The sequence below is a fragment of the Strongylocentrotus purpuratus genome, unplaced genomic scaffold (assembly GCF_000002235.5).
Source record: "Strongylocentrotus purpuratus isolate Spur 01 unplaced genomic scaffold, Spur_5.0 spur5_scaffold_3, whole genome shotgun sequence".
Classification (NCBI taxonomy): domain Eukaryota; kingdom Metazoa; phylum Echinodermata; class Echinoidea; order Camarodonta; family Strongylocentrotidae; genus Strongylocentrotus; species Strongylocentrotus purpuratus.
In genome coordinates this window covers 27,596,091-27,619,683 of record NW_022145609.1, presented here as the reverse complement: position 1 = coordinate 27,619,683, position 23,593 = coordinate 27,596,091, and the positions used below count along the sequence as shown (strand labels likewise).

Here is a 23,593-nt window from a genome sequence, read left to right as displayed (position 1 = left end):
AAACTGCTGGCAACAAGAAAGGCGCTATTCCTTGCAGAGCACCTTTCTTGGCTGCAATAAGATTACATACTTTTTCTTTTTTGCGCCTGAAATAGAAGCCAAGCGTTTGCACACAAAGGGAAACCTGAAATCGGAAATAGATCCCCGGGATTGAATCACAGGGTTCGCATGACAACGGAACGCTATCCAGCACGTTCCCACACACGGAAATAGAATGTGTGCACCCAAATCGGCCGCAACCCGAATCGCCCTCATTCACACGATACGTGTAGGGGCATAGACGTAATATGGTAGGGGCAAAGGTGGATTTTCACTCCTTTCTGTTCTGCCGTATTCATCCAAAAGAGGGGAATGCTCACTGAAGCGGCAACACAGGGGGTAAACAGGTTTCGAATTCCATTGTCACCGTTTAGTTGGTGTTTACTGTTGCACGGGTATATAGTACTTGTATAGATGTGTATTTTCTAATGGAGTACTCTCATTTAACAAGCTCTGATAGCTATTTTGGACAAACCTAATGCGTGTATATATTTGTGTGGTCGTGCACAGAGGTGTTCCCTAATTTGGAAGAAATGATATTCGATGTTTAAGGATTAAATCGTTTAGTGAGGTAAGTTACATGTGAACTGAAAGTGATGTTGTGTCTACAGATAGTTCATGCCACCTGCACATTTCTCGATTGGGTGGTATAAGTTATAAGCCATGCTAGGCATACTCGTGAAAGTTGCCGATGTAATGCTTCTATACCTCTAATACCGTGCCGTAGATTAATGTTAAGCGAATTTAGCCGCAAATTAGAGCGGTAAAATAAATCATAAACATATCTACACTAATATAATGTGCATGTTAGAATTTGGCAGTTCATTGCGGTATTACTTTGTGTATGTCAGTGATAAATTATGAAACCGCTATAACTGTAAGTGAATGATTTTGCCTAATTGCTAGCTACGAGCTCATAAATGCAAATCAGAAAGTGGTTTTGTCACACATACCATGCAAATGTTACTAGATGATAATTTGATTTTCTAGCGTAGATGAAGTAAAAATGTATACAATAACAATATTGCTTTCCACAAAGCAGAAGAACTGGGCTCCGTTTTTTCAGTGGTGGTATCTACCATCATTCTTTGTGTGATAAGGGTACACGAGGCCTAGGCTTTCAAAATATTTGTATCGTTGTGCCTGCATCTATGAATGATTATTTTAAACTTAACTCAACAATCTTAAGAAATCAAAGTTGTTGTTTAGTTATTTTAATGGGTCCAGAAATCAACCAGTACATTTTGCTTCATGTTCATATTGAAGAAACTAATTAACAACACAAAATAAACTACAATAAGAAGGAAAGAAGAAAGCGACTTCTTTCAAACTAGATGAGTACGGTATTATATAAATTTGACGATACTTTTTTCACAGCGTTTTGGTTTCATTCTATCACTTTGTTAACATTTTATCGATTACAACATAGAGAAAACCCTGTCAGTGTTTGAGATGATGTCCATGACGATGATGATAACGACGACTAGGAGATGACATGATGACGTGCTAGATGTTTCCTCCCAGAGCACAACAGAATTTGTCGAGGAACCAGCCCAGAACAGCTTCATCGAAACCCACTAAAAATCTGAGGTAAGACACCCATAACTTTCCAAAGGTTCAAAGGTCAAATTATTGATAAAAAATGATAATAGTAATAGAGGGTATTGTATAGCGCTCATGTCTGGCACAATGCCACTCTTGGCGCTCCATTCGTATTACCTCGACTTTAGCACAGCTGCCATTACAGCGCTCGAGCATTTCAAGAAACATATTCCTGTCAGGTACCAATTTACCTCACCTGGGTGGAGTGTGGCAAATGTAGATTACTGTCTTGCCAAAGGCCATTAGTGCTGCGACAGGGTTTCGAATCCTGTACTTTGTGGTTCACAGTACGGATACTTATCAACTGGACCACATCATCTCTACATTATCTCTATCATCTACCCATGATTCATGAATATAGCCTCACTAAAGTGTTGGGAGCTCCAAACAAATCTAAGGCAAAGTTTCATATAAATTGTACAATGATGTGAAAGAGGATGTCACTTAGCACAAACTTCTCCAAGGATTTTCAAAATAAATGTGTTTGAAGACCAATATAGATGAATAAATAAAAAATGAGGTTTTTCTGCGTACAACAGTAATCCAAGATATTGCATTCTATCATCAATATTCGTCTTTAAACACGTTTGTTTTGAAAATCCTTGCAAAATTGTGTGTTAAATGACATCCCCTTTCACATCATTGTTCAATAATTATTTTAAGTACATTTCGGGGCTCCCCACTAATGCAAATTTACTCATTAATTTACTCAGTTCATTCGGAAAGAATGTATATCAAGACTATAAGGGCAATTGGCCAAATATTCATAATTGAATGACACACGCCCTTAAGACTAAAACAACAACAACAACATGCTTTTTTATTTGCTTACATATTAACATAACAGACAGAAATTGAATGAAAGAAAGAGATACAAAAATAAAGGGAAACATAGGCCTATATATAAGTAAATGCAAACACATAGTTTGGGTATTTTTAATAAAGTTAATGAAAGAGGTTTACTGAATTGTACCGTCGGTCACATTTCTCTCTCCTATCTTTCTTTCTCTATCTCTCTCTCTCTCTCTCTCTTACACTTTCTCTTTTACACACACACACACACCCCCACCCACACATTTTTTCTATCTCTCTCCCTAAATCTGTCGACATAAAAATACTGAAAATCGTTTAAACTGTCACTATCATGCGATATTTGCACTTTCAAGTGATATCACGCGCCGAGGTGAGGCGACATCTGATATAAGAGCCTAGTGTCAAAACCACACACAGTATACAATACGATGATATCAGGTGCGAAGCTTGTTCGTCAGAGTAAGATAGCAAACAATAGTCTACTATCGATCGTTCCTTTCAGGTATCGCTATTACGTAATGTCTGTTGTCTGCGGACAATCGGAAACAAGAGAGAGGGACAATTACGACAATAATAGGGAAAAGGCCCTCGGGGTAAATAAAGATTTTTGGGGTGAGCAGTTCAGTGTGTTGCTGAATTATCTGTATAAACAAGGCATTCCACAGTCTGGTTGTTTTCAAACTTGCTTTGACATAATTACATGATCATCTTGAAAGTACAGGTAAAACAACTCGATTTATCAATCTATTGAGTAAAAAGGAAACTATTACATTCATCGATTATCATAGCTCATTGAGTATAGAAGTAAATACGTGAAGAAATAACAGACTGCCCTACTTCTTAGGCAACCCACAGATATATTAGTGAGATCACGCAGTTCAGTCTTGTGCACATAAAATATATGCAGAAATGTATAGAAATATATACCAGCATGTAGGAACTGGAGTTATGTTCGAAAATGTAATAATCATTTTGTTCATCACATTAATGTATAGAATATTGGAATGATCAAGGGCATTAATGAAACACATCATCAATTTGGTAATAGATTACACGAGCATCTTGGGTAAATACGTTTATCACTTAATCTACATCATACTTCGAAATGAACTGATTCAAGAAAGTCCAGTCTGCATGGCATCACTTCGTTTAGTGATGGTTTCCTTTGGGTAATAGGTTATTGTGGGTCCGAGTCCCAATTCCTTTAGTCTAGTTCTGGACCCTATATGATTTTTGTTATTCGCCTACTATAAACGTTAAGCCGAGTGATTGGCGCGATCCATATTGACTGCCATATCCCCACTAATCGCGCGATGATAGGGGATATGGCAGTCAATAAGGATCGCGCCAATCACTCGGCTTAACGTTTATAGTCGGCGAATAACAAAAATCATATAGGGTCCAGAACTAGACTACAATTCCTTTGGCTAGGGCGTAAAGCAAATGTCGGTCTTCCTGATCCCACTAACAATTATTCAAGTAAAATAAACAATCAAACAAACAAAGAAACTAGTGAATGTTCTCTTTCATTGCCATAGGCGAATCGATGTAGATGGCTTTGTGAAGTCTGTGGTAATTAGAGGGTCATGTCATTAAAATGACGAATGTATAGATGCATGTTTACAAAACAGATAAACCCATTCAGGGATCGATCCCACTACAGCAAGCTGATATGGTTCTAACTTTATATGTCTATATAATTATAGGCTGTTAAATATATTCTTGGGTCCCTGGGGTAAAGGGGCACATGCCGCCGCCCCCCCCCCCCCCCATGTTAATTTGGTAACCTCGCCTGTGTTTGATTGTTTTTTGTTTCTTTTTGCTTGTCAGATTAGTCAGACTTACTCATATCAAGTCCAGTTCACAGAAATTTATCCTGTATGAATGCCCTTGATAAGTTTCATTTGATATGCCCCCCCCCCCCTCGCTCGAGTAAAATAATCATGGATTCGCCACTGATTTACAGTCAAACCCGATTTAGCGACCACCTGTATAGAACGACCACCTGTCTATAAAGGCCACATTTTACGTTTCTGTCTACTGAAAGAACTTTTGCATAAAGACCACTTACCCATAATAAACCAATTATAAATTGCTCTTGAGCGGTCCTTATAGGTTTCGCTACATAACACCCCACCCCTATAAATTAACCCTATATCTTCTACTGATGATTTCATTCGATTTGCCCCGGATCCTTCCAGCCCCCCCCCCCCCCCTCCCCCAATGTATTCTCAACTAATCAACTATACAAAGCATGAATCGTTGCCCTCAGATAACATTATTATCATCAAATCCTTTGTACTCCAATCATGACCCGCCTAATCATCCTGGGAAACTGGAGGTCATTATCGATTCGATATTTGAGATGTCATTGGCGACGAATATGTGGTCTGCTTAGACAGTAAATGGCAAGGATATTCTTTATAGTTATATCAGATCGATTTGAATGAAAGAGTTGCAATTGTAGAAACAACCGCTTAACTGAATGACACCAAAATGTACTGTGGAAGCGGGCACATTGAAACGTGGTAAGAACTAAGGAAAGGAAATGTATAACCATGCTTCAATTCTACTGTATTTTTCGGTATCTTTACATGATTCTATGCACATGTACCTCTACTACTACCATCACCACCATCACTATCCCTACTACTACCACTACTACTACTACTACTACCACTACCATGCTACCGCTACTACTACTTCTACTACTACTACTACTACTACTACTACAACTACTACTACTACTATTACTACTAACACCACCACTACCACTACCACCACTACTACTACTACTACTACTACTACTACTACCACTACCACTACCACTACCACCACCACTACTACTACTACTACTACTACTACTACTACTACCACTACCACTACCACTACCACCACCACTACTACTATTACTACTACTACTACTACCACTACCACTACCACTACCACCATTACTACTTCTACTACTACTACTACTACTACTACCACTACCACTACCACTACCACTACCACTACCATGCTACCACTACTACTACTTCTACTACTACTGCTACTACTACTACCACTACTACTATTGCTACTTCTTTAGGCCTCGTTTCTAATAACAGGGATCTGTTATGAATACCATGTATAATATGCTAATGATTGTCATCATTTACCTGTTCCTGCGATTTTCTGCTTCTATTAAAACCAACTTACTATCAGGGTGGACTTATCCTTTAAACCTATGCCCAGTCTATCATACATGAAATTATGTAAAAACATTCTTATGAACTTGTACATATTATGAAAAACGTAGACGGTTGAAATGTATTTAAAGATTGAACTCTTATACATACTTATTCTGTGTATATGTAGTCACTCTGCAAATCTTAAAGAATATAGCCTGAATAGTAGAAATGTATACATGTACGTGTGAACATACTATAACGAGTCATTGTAAAGAAAACAGTCTGCACTGTTTATATACAATGCAAACATAGGAAGCCAAACTGTAAACATCAATTGAATGATTAAATACGACACAAAGGGTTGCATGTGCCGTTACATAGTAACTCGAGACTTTGCAGTTTGTACTCCTTATGAACTGAGCTTTGTTTGATGTGAAAATAATGAGACTAACGTAAAGGGAGATCATTGATGGAAGCTCTATTTAAATAAAAAATATTCTAGAAATCGGGGGGGGGGGAGATTCCAAGGGGGCAAGGGGCAGTTACCCCTTCCCTCCCGAAATCCTCTGTCAATAAACTGGGTATCCAATAGAGTTTGGAATTCAAATTTAATGAGTTTCAACCCTATTCTGAAGAGGATCCATGCCCCCCCTCCCCCGATAAAGTAATATCCGCAGGCAAACATAATACTCCTCGACGAAGACTTTCATAAATTTTATCGTTTGAGTAGATCCTACAAATGTGATATTTAGAGAGAGAGAAAAGGCTTACACCACAATATTCGATGCACGGTTAAAAAATAAATGTATGCGATACTAATGTTGCGCTACATTGAACATTTTCATGGGTGAAAGTGAAACAGTGTTCATCATCATAATTTGATATTGCTTGATGTTGTCAACTTATTATAATATTTATTGGAGTCAATTTAACGATAGATCGCATACTTCATTTACTTTTTAAATGTTGCATGGCTCATTAATTTTTGGAAATGAAGGTTAGCTCCTTCACCCCAACCTCCACCCCACCCCCACTCCCCCCCCCCCCCCCAAAAAAAAAGCACATACAATTTACGCGCATTATCTCTCCCTCTACCTCTCTCAATCATTCTCTCCCTTGTGCTTGTGCCTCGCGATCAATTCATGTTGATTTTTGAAAACATTGTTACAATTCTAATTAAACAATTATCTGTACTATTCTTTTTTTCTCCCCCTCCCCCCCCCCCCCTCTCTCTCTCTCTCTCTCTCTCTCTCTCTCTTTCGCTCTCTCTCTCTCTCTCTTTCTCTCCCTTTCTCTCTCTCACTCTCTCCCTTCCCCTTTCTCTTTCTCTCCCTCCCCACTCTTTCTATCTCCCCTCTCTCTCCCCCTCTCTCTCCCTATCTCTGCCCCTCTCTATGTCCCTCTCTCCCTCTCTCTCCCCTCTCTCCCCCTCTATCCCTCTATCCCCCTCTTTCTCCCTCTTACAATTATATCTTCTTTCTTTTTCCTCAATCTAGTATTATTTTCTGTACTTTCATCAGCTTTTCATCGTAGCTTTATTAATTGATTATTATCATAACTGTATTTACCACGTTACAGCAAGCCAAGATGTGAGGCATGGGTTCCACTGAATGGCTGGGAGCAGAGTGATGATGAAGAGAGCGACATATTTTACTTAGGTAAGAACCTTTTTTGCCCCTCCCACCCTCCCTCCCCTCCCCACCCCCTCGCTGCCCCCTTTCCCATCATCAACACCATCCTCTTTAACCCCCCCCCCCCCCCCACCTATCAATCTTTCCCACCCCTTTTTGTCACTAGCCTCTCCGTCGTCCGAAGCTTATAATTGCAAAAATAAAAACTCTCTTCTGAATATCGTTTCATCAAAAGTAGTTATATTAAAATATTGTGTTCTGCACTTTTGTTATTAGGATATCTGTTGCACAAACAAAATAAACGAGACCCCCGTTAGATCAAGCCAACCTTAAAAGAATTATGTTGAATTTTTTATTTGGAATTACTTTGAGACTCTATTATGTCATTTTACTTCATTTTACTTTTTTAATTTGAAGACTTTTATTTCTAAACTCATCTATTGTTTTGTTTCACTTTTCACAGCCATCGACGCCTGGGCTAAACGAAACTTGAAGATAAAAGCAGGTAAATAATTTTTTTTTTTAAAGCAATGTTTGAAGCACTCGTCCACAAAAGCTTGCTTTCAGTGATGAGAGTCAAGTTTCGACGTACATTTTAGAATGAGCATGCAGTCCTCCGTTTACCAAAGACTTCATTTAACAAATTACACACTCTAAATGTCAACACTTTAATTATACTAAAGATCGAGCAAAGTATTATTGGGCCTTCTATTTGCACAACCTTTATTTATATCCCTTAAAATAATATTAACGAATTTCATATCCCTAGAGACTTAGAGACTACATTAGACAAATATTCATTAAACATGTCACAGTCAAAACGTTTTGATGATATCATTCACATCTTACCGTATCATGTAAGTTTGTTGTTTCCCTTAAACGAAATTTCAATCGCAGGAACCTATTAAAGGCACACTGCCATACTTGTAGCTACTTGCTCCCTCTATATAGAAAACTTCCCCAATCGGTGCCTGTTGGTCCCCCATGATCCTCTTTTTCTTGTGTTAAATGAGAGCTGAGTTAATGAGATAGCCACCTGTCACAGTGACCTCGATGGCTCTCTGTGTGGTCTAATCCCTTCTGGCCCAGTAGTGGTGACGGTCTTTAAAAAAAAAAAACATGATTGTAACAATACGTCCTGTGATTATACGTCCTGTAGTAATATAACTAAATGCAAACATAATTTTCATTCGTTTTTTCAGATGCTCCAAAGGGGGTTCCTTCGTCAAAGATATGGGAGCCTTTCCTCTGCACCACTGATCAACAATGCTCGGGTATTCTGGATTTTGAGGCCTTCGTCAACGTCAGCTTGGGCTTGCACGAAGACATTGAGGTGGAGAAGGAAGACTGTCTGCAAGATGAAAAGACATACGTCAGTAAAGACGAAAAGACAAACGTCAATAAAGACGAAAAGACAAACGTCAGTAAAGATGAAAAGACAAACGTCAGTAAAGATAAAAAGACAAACGTCAGTAAAGATGAAAAGACAAACGTCAGTAAAGACCTTACCAACGGCTCTAGTCAAACGAGCAAAGCAGACGAAAACAAGGACGCAAGGATTGGGAATAAGATAGATCGAGTTAAAATCCAGGCGGAACAACCAAAAGAAAATTGCCAATCGAATAAAAAAGGAGGGGACCACGTGGACCAGAAGGGAAATTACAATTCGGACAAGAATGGAAGGGACCATTTGGACAAGAAGGTTATGTTTTACAAGAAGAAGAATGACAACTCGGACAAGAAGGAGGGTGTCCACTTGAACACACCTACACTAATTTTACCAGATGACGATGAGGTACAACAGAAGGATAACGGGTGTTCAGGAAACCGTTATATAGTCACGCATGGACCTAGGGCTGTTGAAAGTGTGGATGGTGATGCGATCAATAGTGAGGACATTCTTGATGGGAATGCCCGAAACGGTACAGCTCACAGCGCCCCTGTGGCTCGAATGCATCAGCGAGAGCCGTTGAAGAAACGGGTCGGGTCGGCAAAGACCAAATCTGCAGAGGACAGGCTTCTAAGGGCAGCTCTCAAGAACGCCACAAAGCCCAAAGTGAACTCAAAGAAAGTGCCACTCCCAGCTAACCCTGTAAAGATATCGTACGCGCATTCTGGAAACCCTCATGCAGGTATCTTTGCTTGCGAACCTCCTATGGGTGAGACATTGGACAGTGCAGAGACAGGAGACTCTGAGAGAACTCCCAGCGAATCGACCACAAGTGAAACGGTGAAGATGACTTCTGTAGATCATCGGTTGTTGATCGAGGAGGCCATCAAAGAGTCGAAGAAAATGGAGTACATGTCAAAAACTGCTATCGTTAGTATTGGTGACCTCTTGTCGACTGCACCCCGTCTCGAAAGGCGGCAGGGGCAACACAGCAACGGTCGCGAGTCCATGTATGCTGCCATAGCGAACGAAGACGACGATACCTGCTCCAGAGAGTCCTTTGGGACCTGGTCCTCATTTCCTAGACAGTCTGAGCACATCAGATCTCCCTCATCCTCAAGTCTTCCACCAGTCCCAGTGACGAACAGGAACCCTTCCCCGGCTAGAGATGTCCACTCTTCCAACTCAGAGGGGCGAAAGTCTGGTCCCAGACAGGCAGTCAACCTCAACTCCGCCAAAATTCCTGTTTTAAGCTACCGAAAAGGGGCACGGAGGGATTCCGAAGAGAATGGTGAGGGGGTAGACACCAAACAAGATAAAACAACAGACTTGGATGATATGCGTCACATCAAGGTACGTAATGACTAAAGTATGGTTTAAAAATGGTACAAAACTTAAGGTACATGTTTTGGAGGTAAAGCTTTGGGGTTTTTTCTCTCTGTTAATTGAGCCGATCATTTCTCTGTGTATATCAACGATTCGTAGACGCAATTTTAATTAGCCTCGCTCCCAAATTTTCAATTGAAGAAAAATTAGGATACGATACGGTTCGGAAGACCTTTCATTCTGAAATATCCTAGATGTAGTCCCTTGTTAAAGGCGCTAGCGATTTACTGATTTTCATGTACTGCAGCTCAATAGTTACTAAATAGTTGTGAAGGTTAACTGTCGACTCAACGTAATTAATTTGCTTCCATTGTCTGTATCCACAATCTGTCTGAACTAAATTTTAGTATACCGAGCGCATAATGAGTGCGTTACAAGAAACTACTGTGGAATTGGACAAAGGATATACAAATGTAAGTCTTTTTCGGTAAAATTAATCCAGCAACTTCTTCATACTAATGGTCTTTCGCACAATAGGCAGGGTATTCTACTGAAACGATACTTCAGATTTATGTATACTTCCATCTGCTGCTCACAGTGTCACGATGTGTCGACAGCCATGTCCCACAATTCATCACCAACTGCGTGACGCGCGCGCGATGATGTTTGGGTAGAGGAACCGGAAATCGCTCTCTGTATACCTTCACCAATAGATGGCGCAATTGAAAAAACGTTACAGCAGCGTAACGATGTCGGTAAAATACCCTGCCTTTAACGATCAAAACTACTAAATCGAAAAACTGACCTGAGGCAATTTCATTCACCTTGTGCGCCTCCAATTAAAATATGCGAACATGACAATGACGAATTATGTATTCGGAATATAATTTATATGGATGCACAGTAGGGTATTGAAATTGCTCTTGTCTAAGAGTTGATTTTCCGAAAATAGTTGCGATCATGTTCATTTTTGTTTCTGCATGATAACTCTACTTTGAATATCATTTTGTTCGTTGATTATAGTCCCTTAGAAGTTCATTTTATTACTAGATGATAGACTTGCATGCTCCACTCGTTTAGATATTTTCATCATTATTGCATGTTTCCATTAATGCTTTCGAAAGAATTACTATAGCGAGTGATCTTTAAATGTTTCACATTTTTCAAATTTATGGCAACGGAGTTATGTTATGTCAGCAGTATGTCGTGTTCAGAAGGATGATTATGAATATCCCTAAATCGTACAATTATCGCCGAATTATACGACTGTGATAGTGCTTAAGTTTGAAAAAATGCTGATAAACAGACCTTCGAATTTGATGTTTATACACACAGAAAATATGATCCATCAGGTTACTTATTCATTTTTTTTCCTTGAAAGCTTTTAGCTAGATTTATTGAGGGATTTGTAATTCATGTTGTATCAAGACGACTACTGTCAGATTGTCAACCCATGTGACTTCCACCCCAAACAACTACCCCGGATGGTTACCCTTCATACCTCAGTCACACCCACGAGACCAACACCAGACCGAGAAAAAAAATTACACTACCCCCTATGGCCAAAAACCAGTCAGTTTAGAGTTGGTCTTTAGTCGGTTCGGCGGTGTGAATGAGGTATGAACCTCGTTCAGATCATGGTTTAGATACGACGCAATAATAGAAAGAGAGAGGAGGGCTGACAAGACATGTTCATTCATAAGAAATGAAACAACTCGATTGACATTTTAATGAATATCATATATAAATATCTTCGGATATTCTTTTGTATTTTAAAAAGCAATGGTATAATTTAAGTTATCTTTCGTCGCATATCATTGGTTTGAAATTTCAAAAAACAGAGAAACAAAAATATGAACAACCCCTTTAACTTAAAAACCAATTGCAGCACTTTTCTCCTTAACACACTAGCACTCTTATAAAGGTTTGATATTAATCGCTACTTATTTGCGATTGCATTCATTCACAGCTATGTACATAAGAAATAGGAGACTGCAAACTTGCGATTGATTGGAGGACTCGCGATTGGTTAAGATCAAAGGTTAAGATAAATTTTTGATATATATTATTATCTTCTCAGAAGTTTATCGATCAATTTCTATGACTTGTAATAAATATAAGACGTTGCCTTGATCTCACCGTACACAGAACATTCTCTTCACGTCAAAGGCATGACTGTAGTTAGAGTTGCCTAGATACAGCTTGGCACTGTTTACATAGAAAGTTATACCGACGCGTGGGTCTGAGGAAACATTATAACCAGATGTAGCATTATTTATCACTATTTTGTTGAGGATTATACTTTTTCCAGTAGTGCCATACATAACAATTACAGACTACACTGTTACCCATAAAACTGGAATAATAATAAACTCCGGTGCAGTGGAACAGTGGTCCACCGACACACCCCCAATCAGTTATACCGGCAGGAGAGACCCAAAGGTTTAAATGAGTCAGTATAGCAGCTGCTTTACGCCTCTCAGGCACATGTGATGCCAAATACTGAATGATAATAATAGTCAAAATATTCGATGCAACTTGGATCTTTCAATATTATTTCTATAGGTATCTACTTATGACTATTTCAATGACTCACACGAAGAAATTATTCAGTATTTCAATGAAGCACAGATGAATTTTATATTTTGATATTCTTTGTTGGGCATATACTGTTTTATCTTTTCTTGTATTCAAAGCAGAACTGCACGTTAAATTATCATAATTCTATTTCATTCTTCACCTTTTGGGTAGCATGATTCACTTCCGTGCATTTAAACACTTTTCTTTCCTCCTCCTCCTCCTCCTCCTCCGTCTTCAATGATCAGAGGCTTCTCAAGTCTGCACTCGCACGGGGACAGTCTCGGGTACACTCCGCTGGCTATGTCCGTCAGGTACCGGGCTTCTTTCTCTTTTATATTGCCCGTTGCAAACGATGCGTCATTTATTTTTGATTGCGCTATTACATGCGCTAATTCATGATATGAACAACAATTATTGCATGCACCAAAGATTCAAAGCAATGACTGCAATTTTCATTTTGAATTCACAATCTCACATGATGCGTCAAAGGCCGCGCCAATCGGTGACGTAGTCCTGTGTCTGTGACGCTTCGTGTGCAACGGGCGTAAATCTAATTTCACATTTCATTGCGGTGATATCTGTATTCCATTTCCTCTCTTTTTTCTGCCTTCTTCATTGTTTTCTTTTCATATTGCAATCTGATTCTTTTTTTCCAATTCCTATTCATGAAGTCTTCTTTCGTCTTCATTTCTGTTTTTCTTTTCTTTCTTCTATTTCTCTTTTCTCTTTATAATTTTCTGTTTTCCTTTTCCTTTCTTCCAATTCGTCTCGCACTGCTAGTCTGTGACATGAATTAAACAGTTGCTCCAGTTACGATGGTTACGAGTCACGCTTCGACCGCGTCCTTTCCTTTCTTCTATTTATACAACTGTTTCCACTTCTATTTCTTCTTCTTCTTCTTCTTCTTCTTCTTCTTCTTCTTCTTCTTCTTCTTCTTCTTCTTCTTCTTATCTTCTCATAACAGTGAATACTATTGCTACTTCGACCAAGATGAAAAACACCAATTCCGCTTAAACTATCACTTTTAAAACTTCTGCTGCTTCACGCTTGGTCCTTCCACACTACTTTCAAACATATCTCACTGCTGCTCATATCATGACTGCTTCCTCTTTTGCTACTACTTCTCTATTTTGTTTTTCCTACTGCATTCTTTCGCAAGTTTGACGCACAGTTAGACAAATTTCCTTACGAATATTAATTGATTCACCTTTGTTCTAATTTCGTATTTGCAACAGATATCTAGCATTCTTAATATGTGAGACACTATAGATAGATGAACCGGGTTTGTGAATTCTAGTCATAGTCTGTAATATCTCATATGAAATCACTCAATCTTTTAGTGTTTTCAGTATTGTGTATTTCCGTTACACCATGAGTTTCCACTTTTGCATTTAGAGTTTTAGATTTGAATTAATTGCCTTTGTAGAATGTAGACCTACAGTAAATAGTATATATTTTACATACGTTAATAACAATATTTTAACATTATGACACCAGTGAGAGATTTCTTACAAAATAAACCTTTTCTAAAGATTTCTCTCGTCCTGTTGATAACTTGGTTTCAAGTTTCTAGTCAGGTTTACGTCATGGTTAGCACCATCTTGTTCGGAAGTTAACTTTTTGAATTGAGTATAGGCCTATACCTTCCTTTATTCTCTTCATGATGGAGAAAGTCAATTAGTCTACAATTCTTAATTTATGACGTAGTTTAGTAATAACCTTAACTCTGTAGTCTTTATGGTTTAAGTATAACCATGGAAACCGTGACTTTATTCCCAAGGTTCCGCAGATAAACGATTCAACAACTCACCCAGCAGCAAAATCAGGCGGGAAAAGGGACCACCAAACAGCAAAGGTAGAAAGTTTGATAAAAACGGCCTGCATGTGGACGCACTCAACAATTAATGATAAACCCCATTTTGTGCTGAAAATTCCCACTTTTATTTTGTTTTCAATTTATAATTCATTAATTTACATAACACTGTGTTTTTTGCGCACTCAAACAGTTCATGATAAACCTGATTTTGAGCTAAAAATTCCCACTTTGTTTTTGTTTCAATTCATAATTCATTCATTTACATTACACTGTGTTTTTTATAAGCTTTGCTTTGCAATTCAATTAAGTATTGGGTAATACTGGTACCATTCAACCTCATGTACATAATTATTATGTAACCTTTTCATCCTACACTTGAAAGCATCCACTCCATGATCTAAATGTCACTATCTCTCAATTTCGAAACGTTGATGTTCGTCTTAATTTTACTCATCTTCTAAAAACGCAAGTATATCATTTCCCGACCTCTATTTCGAAATGAAGAAAAGTGTATATAAAACGACTTTTGCTTAAAATAAATAGAAGGAAACAAAAGGATATCATACCCATTTATACTTGGAAGGTTTCTTTTGGATATTCTAATGCAAAAAAAAAAGAAGTAAAAATAACAGTTTTTGTTTATCATTTTGTCTTATACCGGTGTTGCCTATATTTATGCCTATGATATAGACATATTTCGATCATAATTATGGGACAAGGTGGGGTTCCTAATCCTGAAATCAAATGAACTCATCACAATTTTAACCAATCAAGATTGCTGTAATTAATCATTTTTTATAACATTAACCTGACGACGAACAATACATTGTATGCAGTCTCCGGTTTTCTCAATCTGTGCTTATGTTGAATATTGTTTCTTCTCTTTTTTTTAAAAATGAAAATTGATTTCAGTTTTATATTTCAGCACTTTCGCAAGGTAACCACCAACTCAATTTTTTTTTTAATTGCCCGAAACAATGATCCAAATTGCAACAACAACAAAAAGATTAATTTCGAATAGATAAACGGCCGTTTTGTGTGTGTGTGTGTGATGACATAAAATGTAATGATTCACATTTCTGTCTCTTATACACTTAGTTAATGACCTTTGCTGCGCTCAGTTGCCGTTCATTTACACGTAAAACATACCGCCGTGTTTGTTTGTTTGTTGCTTTACCGGCGGTTTAACCGAGTCATATCTGAATGTTCCTTTATTTAAACACAATGTTCTTAATGTATTTGATGAATTTGAGATGCCTTCTCGGTGATCCGACATTTATTTTGCTCCTTCGACAATAATTGCTCCGGCTGTATTTCGTCGTTCGACCAGTGTAGGGGAATGACGCGGAGCAATCGCCACAAGAGCAAGTTTTTTGTTGTTTTGTTTTTGTTTTTTTATATAGAAGCTTTGGTTAATTTCCTATAATGATGATTTGGTTGAAGATATGAATGACATTTGTGTGTAACGCTGCTTTACAAGATAATTATGTTTAGTGTATGTTATCATCCTTTCGCTATTAAATTCTTGTCAGTGTGAGTGTCATTCAAATGACCTTTGGCCACTCTAGCTTTGCTGATGACAGCCGACATCTACCAGAAAATCGGAAATCGATTCCGAATGTCCCTTCCCGCCATCCCCTACAACCACGCATGTTCCTACCCTTTAAGTTTACATGGTAACAACGTTATACAAATCCTTCTCAATCATGCTCGCATGTGCTTAGTAATTGTACATTTTCTCTTTCTTTTATTTCTTGAAACTTTCCTTTTGCATGCTTTCCCACATCTTTGGCTTTTCTTTGGATGGATTTTTCCCAATTCTTAAAAAATTACTTTGATGGTTATCAGCTTCAAGTTGATTGCGATCGTGATAAAGATCGTATAGTGTCACAAGTACTTGGTAAACATAGGTTTGCGAAGGTAAGTTTGCTTTTCTTTTGACAGAAAAAACTGCACATTTTCTTGAAATTCACAAGTTTTTCCTCTTTTGCTCTCTTCAAAATACTGCAAAGATAGGCATCAAATATTCCTTCTCTAAAAAGAATTATTTGCTTTCTGTGAAAATGCTTAGTTTTAGAAAATGTAGTGATGATCATTTTTATTTCTCTGTCTTGTTATTTGTTTGATTGAAATTTGTTTGAAAGATTGTGGATTTATGAATGAAATTGTCATAACGTTTGGTCATGTATGGCATGTTGTAATACTATTTACTGTAAAAAAAATGTCATGCTTTTAAACATTTCATCTTATCTGTGTGCTAGTAATATAAAAGTTTCGTTAATTCATTATTTGATATGATGATGACAATATTGAATGAAACTATTTTTCTTAGAGAAGCAAGAATACGTATGGTATAAATGTAGTTGATTCGTCTTTGAATGGAAATCTGAAATGGGCCTGCTATGCAGAATAATTGAAATGTCATAAGTTTCGAGCGTGGAATTCAACTAAAACGATTTATAATGATGATAAATTTGATGGTGATCATCAGACTGGTGATTACAATTATATGAGAACACCACCATAAACACGTAAGTACGTTTCTGCGATCGGAGGGGTGTTTTACAAAAATTGGCATCAGTGACAAATGACAGTTTCTTGTTATAAGCTAGTGAAATCCTTGCTTCTGATTGGTTATCAGCAGATTTGTCACTGATTTTTGTCATTTGTCATTGAAAAAAAGGCTTTGTGAAACGCCCCCAGATCTCATCGTGGATTTTAAAGATGAAAATATTGATTGCAAGTTGGTCAATTCGTTTATGTCAACTAAATTTATAAAAGTGTTTGCAACTGCATATACTCATTTTGCAATGGTGTTGTTTTCTTGTTGTTTTCCGATCCTGTCTATTTTTCATGGTTTTTGATTGACTTTATCCTGTTCCTTTCTCTATCGTTCTAATTCTGTTTACATCTGTCTATCTGTCTGTCTTCTTGCATTTTGTCTTTCTCTCCTCTCTCCTCCTCTCTCTCTCTCTCTCTCCCTCTCCCTCTCCCTCTCTCTCTTTCTCTTTCTCTCTCTCTCTTTCTCTTTCTCTCTCTCCCTCTCTCTCACCTTCTTTATCTTTCCCTCGCTCTCTCTCCCTCTCTCTCTCTCGCCCTTTTTCCTATCTCTCTCTCTCACTCTGTCTTCACGGACCCTAAACAAACTACCACTTGATATTAATTCTCCCCATTTACCTTTACCATTTCCTTCTTCCAAATAGCGAGGTCCACCAGCTTTTCGTCCACAGAGTTTTAAAACTCCTCTCCAACGAGCGGTGGAAAACGCACATAAGAAGATGTACGGCCAGCACTACTATCTCTTCAACAACTCAGGGGCGACGGTGAGTAAATTTCATCAAATATCAAACACATTTAACAGTCAATTTAAGCGAGATGACATTTTTATACCGTATTTGGTCAAACTTTCCTTTAAAAATATTATATTCTGGGCTACGATAGTGGACATTAACAAAGAATATGGAAAAGGAAATAACATCATTTGAACATTGGGTGTACAGGAGAATGATGAGAAATGTGAAAAGTAATGGAGAAATACTACATAATTATGGCAGGGCTTGAACAAAGTGTCCGGGAATGGTCAAACGAAGAAAAGGTAAAATGAAAATTAAAAAAAATTAAAATTAAAACGTTACTTATAAAGCGCTTATACCACCGAAGTCTGTAAGTGCTATGATTTGTAAAGTAGAAGGTACTAGACGAAGAGAGAAACCAAGAACTGACTGTGAGGGGGGACATAAAGAAATGGAGGGGAGTTACATTACAAAGGCAGAAAACGAAGATATGTGGGGAAGAAATGTTGCAATCAACCTCCTTGCTGGGAATAGATAGAAAGATACCGCACCAGTCGCTGACGCAGTTCTGCGTCAGACCCTGCGTCAGGCCCTGCGTCAGCAATTGACGCCTCGTGTGCGACGGACATTAAAGTTGTCCGATATCGAGGGCAAAGATGAATTGTTTTTATAATTAATCATCTTTTCCTTTGCAGGGTACGGATAATACAGAAGACATGCGAAGTGGCGGGGACAGTGCGAAGGGTCACCGAGCTCACAGTGCTAACGGGGAAACAACAAATGCCTACGCCTGGAAGGAGAACATCGAGAGTCAACAGCGACACAGACGCAAGGCGTAAGTACTGTGACGCAAGTGCTTTGCTTTCATATAGCCATATGTATCATAATTATCAATACAAATGGTAGTGTAATGGTCAAATGACATTTCAGTTCCACTTTCCTTCATTCAGTAATATTTTACAATGTAGATAACATTTTCATACATTTGTCATTAAAAGTAACAATCAGTACTTTTAACAGAAAAAAGCTTAGTATTGAAAATTATAATGTCAGTGATATTTTACAAAGAACAGAAAGTGCACATATACCATGTACATGTATGTCATTCGGCAATGATGTACAAGGAAATTACCAAGAGTAACTTAGATGGGTTTCGGAAGGTATGCTTTTTTAATGAATTAAAAACAAAAAATGATGTCATTTCTGTAACAACTTTTTTTTTCTTCTTTTTTTCCGCCAAATACGTTCATGGACATTGCTCATAACTGATCTAAAAGTTCTTCTATATGAAATAGCTTGAGTAGTTTTTTAATAGATTCATAACAAATATTATTCTATTTTGGCGCAGGACGTTGGCCAATACTTTCTTCTTGACTCGATTTTTTTCCCTCCCTCTTACCCTCCTTTTCTCTATCGCTCTCTACCCCCCCCCCCCATATCAATTTCTCCTCTCTTTTGTTACCCCCCCCCCCCCCCCATTTCAATCTCACTTCCCTTTCTCTATCCCCTCCCACCCGTCTCTCTCTCTCTCTCTTCATATCTCACTCTACCCCCCTCTCTCTCTCTCTCTCTCTCTCTCTCTCTCTCCATCTCTCTCTCTCCCCCCCCCCCCATTTCTTTTCTTCTCATCTTGACTTTTTCACATCTTCATAACATTTTTCGTTCATTCCATCTAGCTTTCTGCTTTTCTCAAAGTCGATAAGGTATTCAATGTTATTGATTTTTACAATGCTTTCAACAAACGGCAGGAATATACCGCAGGTGGTGGTTATAAAATCGGCTCAGAATTCGCTATTTATCAGATTATCGAGTGATAACGGCTATATATTTGCTTATAAGTGTGCTGGAAATATTATGTAACCATGGAGATGCTATATAAGACCTCTATGCTGTGAAGAACAAAAAGCGCTCGCTGTGGCGATTGAGGCATCACTAATTACATTAGTGTCATTGCACTACATCCTAACAAATTTTATAATTCATTTGTTTTTATTAACCCCTATGCATTTTTAACCAAACGAATTTCATGACATGACGTATCGTTTCATCTTATATTCTTTATATATGTATTATATTTATATAACTTTTGTATCCATTGTTCCGTGCGGCAATTTCATGCTTCTTTTCAATTTTATTTTCAAGTTTTAAGTTTACATCCAGAACCTTTTACGCATGCCTCTGTGCAAAGAATAGGAAAACTCGGTACATATTTATCCATTTTATTGCTTTTTCTTGGGGAATACTTGGTTTAGGAACGCAATGGCTATTCTACGGTTCATACGATGGTCATTTCACATTCGGTGGTTGTCATTTATTTCTTTGGCTATATCATTTTGTTTAATACAAATCATGCATTTTCAACACAGGACCTATTTCCTCACCCCATCAATCATGGCTAATTAATGCAATTAATTTCGCAACGATCATTGTAATCTTAAGTGGGTTTAAAGAATCATTAGCACTGGGATAGCAAAACATAGCCACAGGCGTTTTAACATGTCATACAGATGTGTATTTGCATTTCACTCAGATTTATTCAAGATGTAACTACCATCTAACGCAAAATTGAATTTCAAAAAGCCAGTGAAGAGATAGCTTGCAAGTGTGGTTGCGAAATTATGACTCCTGATTAGTTAAGGGAGTAAATCTGTTTTACTATTGATAACGTTTAGTGATGTATATCGTTGACCTTCATCGATATTTAACATATTTTAGAGGAAATAACAACAACAAAATCTTTTTTTTCTACAATCAGTCGCTTCTGGATAATCCCTAATTAATGCTTTAGCACCTGTCTACAAATTAATTAATAAATAATGTCTATAAATATTAATGATATAAAATAACCATTGTTTACTCACATGTCTTCCTAACTCCATTCTCATTGGCTGGTTGTGTCACGTGACTTATTAACTATGCACCACTAGGAATGCAACCAGTGTTCAGATCGGTGAACTGCACGATATCCGATGGCATTCGACGAACCCCCAGACCAGTTTGTCATCGGTTGTCGAACATTACGTCACACAATCATTAAGCTCCGAGTGAGTTTTGGTGACGGCCATTTTGTTTGAAGGGTGTGTCAAAGCCTGTGCACATTGTTTCGCTATATACAATTCACACACACTGCAAATGTATCACTTATCAATATCAAGTCGTCATATTGTACGCCCGACATTTGGGATTGTCTTAAAAAATAGAAATATCGACGACTTCATCGAAAACTGAACACTCTTAAGATGATAAAGCTTAGTGTGGAAGGAAATTCCATCAAGAAAAAAAATGTGCTCAGGCCTTTTTTCCCCCGATACATCCATGCATGCTCCCTCAACGTCAAGGAAAGGTTGTCAACTTGCTTGTGAATGAATGACTGACTGTTTTATAGACCGGTTTACTAATTTATTAAAATTTATGGATTTCATTCCCTGAGATCTAGTAACAAGATCTTCCACAAACCCATTATTAATGAATGAACTATAGTTCTTGGGATCCAGTCCGCATACATTACTTGTTGCTATGTCGGGCATTCCTCTGGCAATCTTTCTGGTTGTCAAGGACAACTTTTGTTCAAAAGTTATGCATAAAACTTGAATATGTTAGTAAACCTGTCTATTAGAAGTGGGGTTTCTGGTTTAGCATATTATCTTAATCCATGTCATCCTCATGCATCTTTTCTTTCAAATAATGTGCTTAAATTAGATGTGATTTGAATAATTATGCTGCACTCTCTGCTGCTAAATGTACTTATATATGTAGCTTGGTTTTTGTTGAAGTGTTCGACTTTGTGATATCGGCTCTTGAGTGTGTGCGTAATCGGTAACGAATTGAGACTTGATGAAAATTCGAAGCGATTTGCACAATAAAGACGCACGAATGTCTTTTTATTTTACTCATCACGGATGGAAGCACTATGTTTGCTGCACCCCAACCGTCACTTGGATGTGTGCCTGTGACCCCCCCCCCCCCCCACGCCCAAACCATCGCCGCCATCACCACTACCTTCACCAACACCGACATCCTTACCATGCTCACTCAGTACACTGCTGTGATGTGATGCTTTACATTTTAGTTGCATGCCTATTCAAGTACATTCAATTTCCCCTTCTTGAGGGAATTCCTCCCCCCCCCCCCCAACATTTATGACGTCTGGATACGCCACTGTAATACCCCCATAGGGCTTTTTAAAAAAAGATGCTGTATTGCCCTTTAGGTGCCAAAACACGGGTCGGTCGGTCGGAATATTTTTTCTTTAAAGATTTTTTTTTTTTAAACTCCCTCTTTGATCTGAAATTTCTCAATTTTGAATGCTTAAAACCTTTTTTTCTTCTAAAAAACGGTTTAAAATAGATTTCAAGATTTTGGGGTCGCGGGTCGCAGAGGGCAATACACATCTTCTTTCTTTTAGGCCTAGTGCATTTTGTCAATTTTTATTTGAAGTGACAAAACTTTCATTCAGCCTTAAAAAGTATTTATTTTGTTTAGTTTTTTTTTTATGCTATTGATGATATTCATTGAAGTTTGTTGATTTAAAGTATGTGTACATGCATGCAATTGCTTGCTTTATCTTTGCATGCGCGTATTTGTTTTGTTGTGTTCGTCGTTTTGTTAAGTGCCCAGGGGGAGTGTTTCACAAAGATCCTAAGCCGAACTTAACTCTAGGTTGGACTTAAAAATTATGGAGAGCTATTTGTAGCCTTAAGATAAAATATATTCAAAAGTGAAAATTCAAGTATTTTAGACTTTTCAAAAATTTCACATCAAGAACAAGAACATGAAATCTCATAGATGATAGAAAATATAAATGATTTGAATCATCATTTTTATGCCTTTTAAAATAAGTTTTACATAATATTTTCATAGATGCTAACGGCTTTCCATAAATTTTAAGTCCAACTTAGAGATAAGTTCAATTGTTTGATAAGGACTTTTCATCATGATTTTTTATATTTTTGTCTCGATGTAGCTACTCGGGATCAGAGAAGTCCCGTGCTAACACGACTAATGGTCATCATGCTGGGTACAAGGTGTCTGACTTCAAGCCCAATTTCAAAACAGATTCCCTCAAGACAGAAAGGTAATGCATAGCTGTCCCCCACCCACCCCCTTCCCTCTCACTGCCCCCTCCCCTTCTTTCTCTCCCCTCTCCCTCTCTCTCTCTCCCTCTTTCTCTCTCTCTCTCTATTTATCTATCTATCTCTTTCCCTCTATCGGATCTTCTTTTCTAATCAGTATCTATCTACATCTACATGAATATCTATATATATCCATCCATCTACCTATCTACATCTATATTATCCATCTATCTACCTATATTTCTCTCGACCCCCATCAGTCATTTTTTTTTACTCTTGTTATCTTTATGTTATCTCTTGTTATCTTTTTGTTATCTCTCTCTCTCTCTCTCTCTCTCTCTCTCTCTCTCTCTCTCTCTTTATCTATCTATCTGTCTTTCTGTATTTCTGTCTCTCTCTCTGTTACTTTTTTTCTCTCTCTCTCTATATATATCTGTCTCAACCTCTTTTCTCCTTAATTATTTTACAATAGATAATGGATAACTGACTTTCATACTCTCATCTCCTGTTTTAAACTTTATTTCGTTTTCAGATTCACTTGTATGCAGTGCAATTTTTTCATCATCATGTGTATATAAAATGTTTCGTGTGGGTCACTTTTCTTCGGACAGCAATTTATAACATTTTCTAATACACTACTTTACCTTAATTTTGATTTACTCATCCAACTCATCTCGTGTTTACTTTACCAAAAATGTTGTTTTTCTACTTGGCTTCCAGAAGGAAAACGATACAAAGATGACAACATCGCAAGCCTGCTCCCGATGATTAACCGACGTGTATCTCGATACGGCCAAGGCTGGAGAAGAGTTACTACGTTGAAGACGGCAGTCATCGGTTCCTTGTCGCAGCCCATCCTTG

At 37.9% G+C, this 23,593-nt stretch overlaps 1 protein-coding gene across 10 annotated transcripts; it reads left to right on the top strand.

Moving 5' to 3' along the window:
- The first annotated feature begins 399 nt into the window (after positions 1–399).
- On the top strand, positions 400–23,579 carry LOC100890864. 10 transcript variants are annotated; one of them, XM_030996373.1, is made up of 12 exons: positions 401–610; positions 1,469–1,629; positions 7,203–7,282; positions 7,719–7,760; positions 8,458–9,998; positions 10,379–10,444; positions 12,797–12,862; positions 14,332–14,406; positions 17,571–17,690; positions 18,356–18,495; positions 22,624–22,734; positions 23,453–23,579. In XM_030996373.1, exons 2-12 carry the CDS (start codon positions 1,550–1,552, stop codon positions 23,472–23,474), a joined length of 2,343 nt encoding a protein of 780 aa, XP_030852233.1. In that variant the 5' UTR covers positions 401–610; positions 1,469–1,549; the 3' UTR covers positions 23,475–23,579. The 10 variants fall into 10 exon arrangements, with proteins under 10 accessions (XP_030852232.1, XP_030852231.1, XP_030852234.1 ...); XM_030996372.1 differs by lacking the exons at positions 14,332–14,406; positions 22,624–22,734; positions 23,453–23,579 and adding exons at positions 16,216–16,287; positions 19,337–20,580 and having other exon boundaries at positions 400–610; XM_030996371.1 differs by lacking the exons at positions 22,624–22,734; positions 23,453–23,579 and adding an exon at positions 19,337–20,580 and having other exon boundaries at positions 400–610.
- The last annotated feature ends 14 nt before the right edge of the window (positions 23,580–23,593 follow it).

Excerpts from the sequence above, each read along its gene's own strand:
- LOC100890864 (XM_030996371.1), top strand. The coding sequence starts at position 1,550 with ATGTTTCCTCCCAGAGCACAACAGAATTTGTCGAGGAACCAGCCCAGA. Across the intron at positions 9,999-10,378 it reads ATGATATGCGTCACATCAAG|TATACCGAGCGCATAATGAG; the intron begins GTACGTAATGAC and ends ACTAAATTTTAG. Across the intron at positions 17,691-18,355 it reads TCAACAACTCAGGGGCGACG|GGTACGGATAATACAGAAGA; the intron begins GTGAGTAAATTT and ends TTTCCTTTGCAG.